The 9,720-nt window shown below is 48.1% G+C and overlaps 1 protein-coding gene across 1 annotated transcript in view; it reads left to right on the forward strand.

The window, feature by feature from the left end:
- The window catches only part of LOC104547206 (lysine-specific demethylase 2B-like), a gene marked incomplete at both ends in the record, with an annotated part of 43,395 nt that extends 34,380 nt beyond the window's left edge, over positions 1-9,015 (forward strand). The window contains 2 exons of the mRNA XM_010192807.1: positions 2,016-2,470; positions 8,929-9,015. Coding sequence (XP_010191109.1) covers positions 2,016-2,470; positions 8,929-9,015 — 542 coding nt within the window. The remainder of the gene's footprint in view (positions 1-2,015; positions 2,471-8,928) is intronic.
- Between the last annotated feature and the right edge of the window lie 705 nt (positions 9,016-9,720).

The following is a 9,720-nucleotide window of genomic DNA, read 5'->3' on the forward strand; positions in this document are numbered from 1 at the left end:
GCTGCAGCCCTGGATCCCACAGCCTGCGTTCTGAGCCCTGCTTTTGCCCTAGATTTGCTGTGTGACAGTGAGCAAACCGTGCTTTCTCCCAAGCATCTGTTTTCTCAGCTGTGAAACGGGAGAATGGCATAAGCTGATTATATGGCCCTTTGAGGCGGGTAAGTGTGCTGGCTACTGTGGACAAAGGGGAAAACAGCGTTACAGAGAAGTTGGATAACCAGGGGTTTTGAAACGTTCTGGTTAAGATATTTTCTAATCCTGTTTATTTTCCTCAGAGAAGCACGGAGGTGCCTTAGCACAGCCCAGAGAGGAGGAGCTGCTTTGAAGGGTTACGTGCCACCACCTCGGCACACAAAATAACCCGTGCTGTGCTTTTTGGAGGGCTGCGGGAGGATGTTAACCTGTGCCGAGTGTGGAGCTGGATGTGGCTGGGACCAGCTTTGCTGGTAGCTGGGATTTTTGGTGACTGCCATCTTTTCACAGACATTTCAGCTTAAATGTGGCTTTCAGGAGTAATTTTCTGGCAGTTTTGGTTCTGAGGAAAAACACCAACGTGACAAACGCTTGCCCTGAGCAGTGTGAAGTGGTGACTCATATTTCTCAGGCACCAACACGCAGAGGGGCACCTGGCCCTACAGAGTTTGTATTTGAGACTGCAAAGCGAAGCAGCTGAGCTGCTGCCCTCAGACCGCTCCTCTGCCGCTGCCTGCTGCATCTTCAGTGCCCCGCTGCCAAGTAATGCCTGTGTTTAGGGGTAACGTGGCGTAGACAAGGAGCTCCTCTGTCACAAGGGTGAATTTGCCAGCTTGGATCTGGGTTTCAGCGTTTGTTTTGAACCTCGCTGTTAAACAGCCGGATGCAGAGCTTTCTCGTTAATGTTCATTTAATCCTTCCTTAAGCATGATTCACATTGTCCTAATCCCGAGCTACTGCCCCGCAAAGCATGAAAGCTGTGAAAGGAACTTTGCATTAATTGTTCCCTCACTTTCTCTGTGTGACTTCTGTTTCCTCTGCAGAGCTGTTGTTTGCAGCTTGATCTCATACCCGTCGCAGCCAGTATTAAAAATCCCATTGACTTAACTGGGTGTTGCCAGCCTTAACTGTATTTTCCACAGAAATTGCTGTTGCCAGCCTGCATTCGATGTTGTTCACTTAGTAAAGGAAATGGTGTGTAATAAATAAGAAAAGATGCGTGCTTTAGGGAACCTTGGCCACTGGGGTCCTACGTTGCTCTCACTGCTTGATTGCATGGAGTTGGGCAACAGTTGGGATTTTTAGGGGGAAACCTGGTATAAAGCTAAGATTAATAGTTCTTCAGACTCAGAAACTTGCCTTTACGTTTGCCTGTGGAGTAGCTAGAACGTACCAGGGACAGCGTTAAGAAAAACAGAACCATGTAACTCTGTGACAGTGCCTGCATTTCTCAGTGTGTTTAGGCTTCTTGTTTAAAATAAGGATAATTGGGATCCTCTGTCTCAGAAGAGCAGTGAGTATCCACACAGTAACAAGTGCTGGTTCTTGTTTTACCAGCAGTTGCTCACGAAGAGAAGGATTGAGAAGTTGATGCTGTGTTGTGCGGAGTTCCTGGATGAATGATGATGTACAGCATTTCAACGTGCTTTTCCCCAACATTTCCCCCCTCCTCTTTGCTAACTCTGCTCTTAAAGCTGTGAGGCTGCTCAATCTGGTTGCTTTTGGATTTGCAGGAAAATTAATTGTGTGTGACTTAAGAGCTCTGCCTACTCTTAATTGAAGGCATGGAGGACTGAAGCTTTGAAGAAAGCATAATTTTTCCCTAAATGTTTCCCAGTCATTTGAACTGATGTTAATGAAAACCAGCATTAACACAACCCCCCCAGTGAAAAGTCAGCTGAATAAAGCCCGTTCCTGTCACATATTACTCGGCGTTATCCAGTGCCCTTTTAAACAGGCAGTGCCTAGCCCCAGTGGTAGAGAAGTGTTTAAGCTCTGAATTACGTTGGGTACGTTTTCAGCGTTCTCTTTCTAACTTTCAGATGCCAAAAGAAAGCGCAGCACAGACAGCTACTCGTCAGATTCGTGGTTAGACATGGATGAAGAGTCTTGTGATGCCCATCTCCAGGAGGAGAAGGATGGCGGCGTGGACAAGAGCCCCAGAGCCTTGGGGGACGGCTCCTCCTCCCCCAACAGCACCCACTCGGAGGGGAAGGAGGGCGCAGGAAGAAAGCAGAAAGCCACGATAATGAGGTACCTAAAAAGAACTTTGTCTAATGAGTCAGATGACAGCATCAAATCAACGACCCCCACGGACTATCCCAAAACACCAACGGGGTCTCCAGCCACAGAAGTTTCAACCAAATGGACTCACCTCACGGAGTTTGAACTGAAGGGTTTGAAGGCCCTGGTGGAAAAGCTTGAGTCTCTCCCAGAGAACAAGAAGTGTGTTCCCGAAGGCATTGAAGACCCGCAGGCTCTGCTGGAGGACATGAAGGTGGGTGTGATACCTTGCTGCTCCACACACGTGCGTTCAGCTCGTGTGCAGTGCCCGGCTCCTGACGGCCCGCGGTGCCGCAGGGAGGGAAGCTGTGCCTCTCTGCTCTGGGGAGGGGGCTGTTTGCAGCCTGATTGAGCTGATGCAGCCCTTTCTGTGCCTAGTTTAGATCCTCTCATGGTTCAGCACTTGTTATGACTCGTGTAAATATTATACCTGAAAATGTCTGTTTATATTTATAGTCCTAATATGCCCTTTTTGGTCTAGTGTCTTGCTGGAGAGTACCTGATTAACCAACACACACAAAACGTGAATGCTTGGTTGTCAGTCAGACTGTGCATTGTCTGACGTTTTCAGTTGCGTTTCTTTCTTTCACCTTTTTCATTTTCTTTTCCTCCATTGCCCTCTATAGGTTGATAATTACTCTCCACTGGTACAATGTACTGTTTTGGAGGTGGTGTGAGGAGTGAGTGCTCACTAGGAGCAGAACTTCTCTTTAGGTTTTAGGGTACTGGAATTGGTGCCTCATCTGACTTAGGGATCAATTCCTCCTGAAGACCAGCGTGGCCTCGCTACTTCGAGTCCCAGCCCTGCCTCTCATCCTTTGAACTGCTTGATCAGCTCCTCTGTGCCTTGTTTTCACGTTGTATAAAATAGGCATACTAACTTTTTTGGCAAAGCTGAAAGCAGTATACTCGTGTCATTTTGCTGGGACTTGCTAAATAAGGCTGAAATTGCCAGTGTGTCCTCCACAAGTTGAGGACCATGGCAGTTTGTCCTGAATTCCAGCTGTTATTGATCTGTGGTCTTGTGTTTGGACTGTTAGGTTTGTGCTGTTTCTGTGTACGATATGGTTCTTCAGCTACATCTTATATATGTATAGACCAGTGCTGTGTAAGCCACAATGTGAGGGGAAAAATACCTGTTTATGTGATAAAGGAGAGCCTGTACTTTCTTAGTGTGAGTAGTGTTAACAGCTGCTTAGGAAAGGCTTCAGAGCCAGTTGAAGAAGGCTGAACCATGAGCAGTGTGCAGTGGAGCCGTATTCCAGTCCTGGAGCCTGGAAGTGCGATACGCGGCACTCATCGTGGTAAACCACAAGAGCTCTGAAAGTCTCTTCTTGCAAAACGAACCACTGTGTGTGAAAGTGGATGTGAATGGCCAAAGTTACAGCTGTAGATCCAGTGACTTGCTTTGTGGTCAGTCGTCTTCTCATCAGGAACCAAAATGAAGCATCGAGACCAGGAGCTGAATTTGTGGTGAAGGAGAAAGGGTTGTAGTGTTGCTTTAGGAAGCCTGATGCACAGGCTGATTTTCACTTAAAGATAAACTGCCCCTTCTTGAAATCCCAGAAAGGGGTATAGCATGTAATAGTGCAGATGTTCAGAACATGGCCGTGCGTGCTGTTTTGATCACATACTCCAGTGCACCATGAGGCATCTGACCAGGACACGTCAAGATGCCATATGTGAGTCTGGTTAGAGCACCGTGTAGGAGTGTGTGCTTTCTTAACCTCCCCAGCACTGGATTCACTGGCTGCAGAGATGGAGAACTGCAAACGAACACCTCAGGAAAAGGCCCAGGTCGTGCCCTTTCTGGTGGTACTGTGCTGTAACTGGTATTAAGTGAGGATCTGCTGCTTTACTTTGTGCATCTTGCAGAGTTGCAGTCTCAATGCTCCAGCTCCTTTGATAACTGCCTGCTTCTGAACCTCCTGCCCTTGCCAGCACACACTGCAGCCATCAGGATGTAGCCCAGCATCTGGATATTTACGGTTCCCTGCTGGTTGAGGAGCCCATGGCCACAGCTCAGCACCGTGCACGCTGCAGAGCTGTTTTCTCTGCAGTCACCGCTGTGTTTGACGAGCCTGGGCCTGACGAGTCAGAGGGAGACCTTTTAAAAGGATGTGGACTCAAATATTTTCTTGACCAGTGCCTAAAGAACTGCTGAAGACCCTTCTTACCCATCTTTTTTACGATATTGCTCCACATGTAAAGCAGTCCTCAGGTTTCAGCTGAAGGCGGTGGTAGCAATGTTCCCTTGGCAATCCTGGTGGTACCCATCGCTGCCATGGCCCTGTGCTTCACAAGTGGTAATGGGGGAGCTGCTGTTGTCCCTGGTTCACGGGCAGGGAACTGGGTGCGAAGAGATTAAGGTAAAAGCAACCATAATTTCAGATGGTGGTTTTATGTGCCACGGATGTGGTTTTCAGAAAAGTTAGCATTATTTAAGAGTTAGAAGTGCAGAAGATAATTTTTCTAGTTCTGAAACCGTAACTGCTTAACATTTCCGCAGAGCAGAAGTTCTGATCTTTGGCATCCAAATCCCAAGCCACACATGAGGACAGGCAGGATCACACAATTCATGACTGCCTGGAGAAACTTGATTTAGAAGATTTGCCCTGTGCCACATAGACACGTAACAGCAGAGGAAGAAACACGGTACCCTTCTAGTGCACCCATTTGAGAGTTATTTTTAACAAACTCTTGCTCTTCTTGAAGAGTTATCTTAAGCAAGTTTCTTCCTGAAGAAAATAAATCCCTGTTTATTGTAGCAGATTTATTTCTTAATGAAATACGCTCAGGAACTTTTCTGTATGACATTCAAGTCTGTCTTTGTGCTTCAGTAAGATAATGAATGTTTTCAGAAAACAGGGTATGGGTAGTTACACTGGAGAAAGGAAACCACTTTACTCAGTGAATTTTCACAGAACAAATCAGAGTAACTCGCAGAGAATCCACGCTTTCCCATCAGAGCAAGAGTAAAGGATGGGTGACTGGGTTACTGCTCTTGGTGGTAAATACAACTACAGCTGCGTACAGCTATTTAATGTCAAGTAGGTGAGACTCTCTGGAGTGAAGTAATTTATTCTCCTTATGAGAATGGAGACTGAAAACTAAACCAAGCCTGTGTAGATTCCTCACATGTCATCCGAGCTCCTAACTGACTGCCACTGTCTGGTGGGACCCAGCAATCACCGATGGATGGACTGCAGCAGCACCAGGGGTTCATTTGCAGAGTGCAGCACAGGCTGCACTCGGGGAGCGGGTCACCTCTTCCCTCTGCTCACACAAGGAATTAAACTCTCACTGGCTGCAGATCTGCTGTACGGGCACTGCATCGCACGGGACCTGCAGTCACCTCCACAGGAGCTGCTTGGGGGCCTTCAAACGACAATCACCGACACCAGCGTTTGCTCCAGAGCAGATGCTGCATGGATAAAAACACTGTGCGGGTGTTCGGCTGCCCCGCGCTGCAGAAGGACGGGGGCTTGGCAGTGGAGTGTTGGTGGGGGGCGACCAGCAAACACGGCGGCGTTGCCCCTGTGTCCTTGCTGCTGGAGGCACACGCAGCCTGCACTCAAACCTTGTTCTCCATATACACGTGCCCTGAAATGAAATACGAAACAGTGCAACAATTCCAGCTCCCGAAATAAAAATTAAGTTGCGGCTGAACTGTTAGAAAAGCACCTCCAGAGATGAGGAAGAGGAGGAGGAAAGAAATCACTGAGAGGTAATTTTGCTTAGATGGTGGCCTTGGGGATTGGAAGAGTTTCATCGTGTGGCTTCTCCACTTCATATTTAGCTATCGAGTAGTATGGCAGTCTACTAAAGATGCAGTTGGGGTGGATTTATGCACAAAGAAGAGACCAGAGCGGTGACCATCTTACTCCTTGGTGTAGCTGGCATCCCACAGCACAGCGCAGGTACAGCTGAGCACACCGTTGGCTGCTACAGTCTCATCCCACACTGAGCGCTCTGCCGGTGGTACTTGTCTGCACGCAGCCTCTGAGTGCAGCTCGCAGGGTTTCGGCTGTGTTACCGGCAGGATGGTAATTCCACTGCTGCGGGGGAAGAGGACCAGGAGATGTGGCTGTGATAGTGCACAGACCTTCCCCACTTCAAAGCAAAAATGCTGCTCCCCCTCAGAGGGGACTGCAAGTCCATTAGGGCAGTAGAAACTCCGTTTGAAGAACAGAGTTTGTCAAATTTCCGCAACTCCTTGGCAGCGGGAGAAGATTCTTGTGCAAGACAGATGATATCTTCTGAAATATGTTCTTACTTTTTCTTGCCAAGAAATCTTACCCTCTTCTCATTCTGATGACAGGGAAAAAAAAAATCCTCCCTGTACTGAATGCATTTCAGGGAAGTCATTCCTTGCTGTGCTTTTGAAATTAATGGCTAAGCTGAATTCTTACGTCTTTAATCGGTTTCTTCCCTTCGTACCTGCTGGTGTCACCACAGCCTTCAGGTGTAAGGACCTGGGCAGCCTTGTGCTGGTGGACATCGCGTTGTTTGTCTGACCGCAGCCCCGTGGCTTTTCTTTGTCTTCTTTTTTTCACAGGTGAACCCAAGTCTGCCTCCTTCAGCCCGTTGTGTGCTGGCACTGGACCCTGCCGCCGCAGATGTGGTTTTTGTGGTCCTGGTGCTCCGATGGCCGCTGTTTTCGGCAGGCTGAGATGATAGACTGCCAGGGTTTTACATTTCTTCTTGGGGAGTATTTTCACATTATGCATACGATAACCAGAAACCTTCATTATCCTGCCAAGTTCTTGGAATATACTCTGCTTTCTATTGAACTCAGCGTCTTTGACAGTCGTTAGTGGAAATGTTAAGGTTTTCTGTCTTACAAGCTTTCAAATCCAAGAGTAGCAAAGTAAAGAGGAATTAATTTCTCCTTTGTTTATGTGGCGCTCAAGCTGCTGCCTTGTTCTGGAGAATTTTGGCTTTGCTACAAGAACACAAAAAACCTCTCAATTTTTAGGATTGAACACTTACTTTCACGTGGTCACAGTTGGGTTAGCTCAGCGATCGCTGTCTCTAAATAAGACAGACAGGAGAACAGAGGTGCTCAGGTAACCTCAGCCCAGCCAGAAGTTACTGGCCCAGCACTGCTCCGCGTGTAGCAGCTGTGGCCGTTTCATGGGGCGTTCAGCTGAGCGGTCACCGTGGGCTCGCCATCGCCGCCAGCCTGGGCCAAGCTGCCTTTCCCTCCCAACTCGCCAGGCTCAGCCTGTGCAGGCTCTGGGCTGGTGAAACTGGGCTGGTACTGGTATTGCTGCCTTTGGGCTAACTGGCATCGTGACACCGTACTGGTGTGACAGTGTCTGAGGCAGTGACTGTGCTGGGAAATCGGGCTGGGCCCAAGGCACTGCCTGGGCTCCAGGCAGAGGAAGCCCCAGGACGCTGGTCCAGGCTGGTGTAGGGGCTGCGCTGCCTGCGCCGGGTCCCAGGGCCTGCAATGCATTGTCACGCTCCTGGCTTTGGTTGGGTATTGCAGAGGAATTGAGTGCACTTCCCATTAAAACAATTACTGCATTTTAAGCTCTTTTTTGTAGTGTGTGTGAAATTTCTGGTTATTAAAGCTCTGCGCTGGGGACCTGCGCCTGGTGCCCGTTGTTGTGTAATTGAGCTTTTTTCCAAGGAGTCGATCTGCTTTGGAACAGCGCTGTTGAACTTTGTTGTCTGGGGTTATCTCCTAAAGTCTGTTACGAGGTCATTTCCAGCTTGCAGTTTTTTGTTTATTTTATTGGACCATTTTTTTCCCCTTAAGCTGTTAGTGCTGATTTGGACTCCAGTTTTCAGCAGCACAGAGGAACCCTCCCTCCAACTCTTTTATTTGGTTATCATTTGTTGCCTTTTTCGGCCACCTGAACTCCCATTGAAGAGCTTTGTAGCTGGGTTGGGAAATCTGTAGAATCAAGGGAATCAAGTGTGGACTATTCCCACCTGCACAACTGGGTGCGCTTGGAAATTGCTGTGCCCCAGCTCTGTGTTGAGTTGCACGGTCGCAGGGGGGGTTCACGGTGGTAGACGCTGAGTAAAGCAGCACAGCCCACTCACGGGATTTCTAGAACATCTGGAAATCGTTCAGAAATTTCTCTCATCAGAGCAAAAGGATTTGGTGGGGGTGGAAGGGACCAATCTTTTTCCTTAATACTGCACTGTCTGGAGTCAGCTCCTTTCCTAGCGAATGCTGAGGAACCTGAACAGCCCTGTGAGTGCCGAAATAACAGTGGCAGGGCCAAGAGGCTTCTCGGGCCTTCTGTGGACCTCTTTAGGAGAAAAGGTGCTGGTTGTGGTGACGGGGAATTGTTTGGGATTTAGCGGGCTGGTGTTTAAAGGGAGAGGTGATACTGGAATTGGACTGGTACCAGTGGAAAAACACCAGTCTTCCCAGACACACCAACTTTAAAGAAGTCTGCAGTATTTGAGGTGGTTCATGGCTGGTTTGGCTGGCTGTTTTGCGAGAAACTTCACATCTTGGACCTCAATGACCGGGTGCAGAGTTTGGGTGTGAGTTGGAAGCGTGGCCGCAGCAGTAACGTGCGGAGGTGTCACCAGTCAGGGCTGTTGTTGCTGTCCTTCGGCACTGAGGCGCTGGCCTCTGCAGGACTCTGCACCCTGAAGTGGGAGAAACATTTCCCTGGTTAACGAAGGCCTTTTCCTTTGCGACAGAATATCCTGAAGGAACATGCTGATGACGACCAAAACCTTGCCATTTCGGGTGTCCCTGTGGTCAGCTGGCCCAAGAAGACCACAAAGGTAATGAGACACAATTACTTACTAATCACAGTTACTCACTAACAACTCCAGTGCCAGGTTTTGGTGTTTATTTATATACAATCTGACAAAGTGCTGTATATGGACTTTGACAGCTGCTGGCATTTTTAACATGAAATGTTATTTTTGATGGTTTCATGGTTAGGTGCTGAATCAGAACACGGAAGTGCCTCGGCAGGGAGAAATCGTTAGAGTTTCTGTTTAAAAAGAACTTGTTTGGGCCTTATCAGTATAAAACTGCGATCTGTCTTGGTCATTTACCAGTCATGGCCAAATCTAAAGATACTGATGCACCATTTTGTGTAAGATGAAGTGTTGTGTGAATGCTACAAACTCACTGTGTGGTAAGTGCTCTCATCGGGGCGAGAGGGTGGTTTGGTCTCTGACGCTGAGGATGGTTTGGTCTCTGACACTGAGACCTCCTGAGTTCTCTGTACAAGCGCCACTGCCACTTGGGAGGGTTGTTTTTTGTCCTTCTTGTCATCTTTCCTCTTCCACATGGCAGTCATTCTCTTCCCTTTGCAGCAGAACCGTGAGGCTTGCTTCATTAGCGCTTATAAAGACTTAGAAATCATTGACTGAAGAATAATGTCAAAAGGCTGATGTTATTTATAACAGTGGCATGTTTACCACACTCCAGTTATTCAGCGTGCTGCAAAAGCTGCTTTGCTTGTTTAGAAGATGTCT

This window comes from Mesitornis unicolor, unplaced genomic scaffold, assembly GCF_000695765.1.
Source record: "Mesitornis unicolor isolate BGI_N332 unplaced genomic scaffold, ASM69576v1 scaffold1111, whole genome shotgun sequence".
In the NCBI taxonomy this organism is placed as follows: domain Eukaryota; kingdom Metazoa; phylum Chordata; class Aves; order Mesitornithiformes; family Mesitornithidae; genus Mesitornis; species Mesitornis unicolor.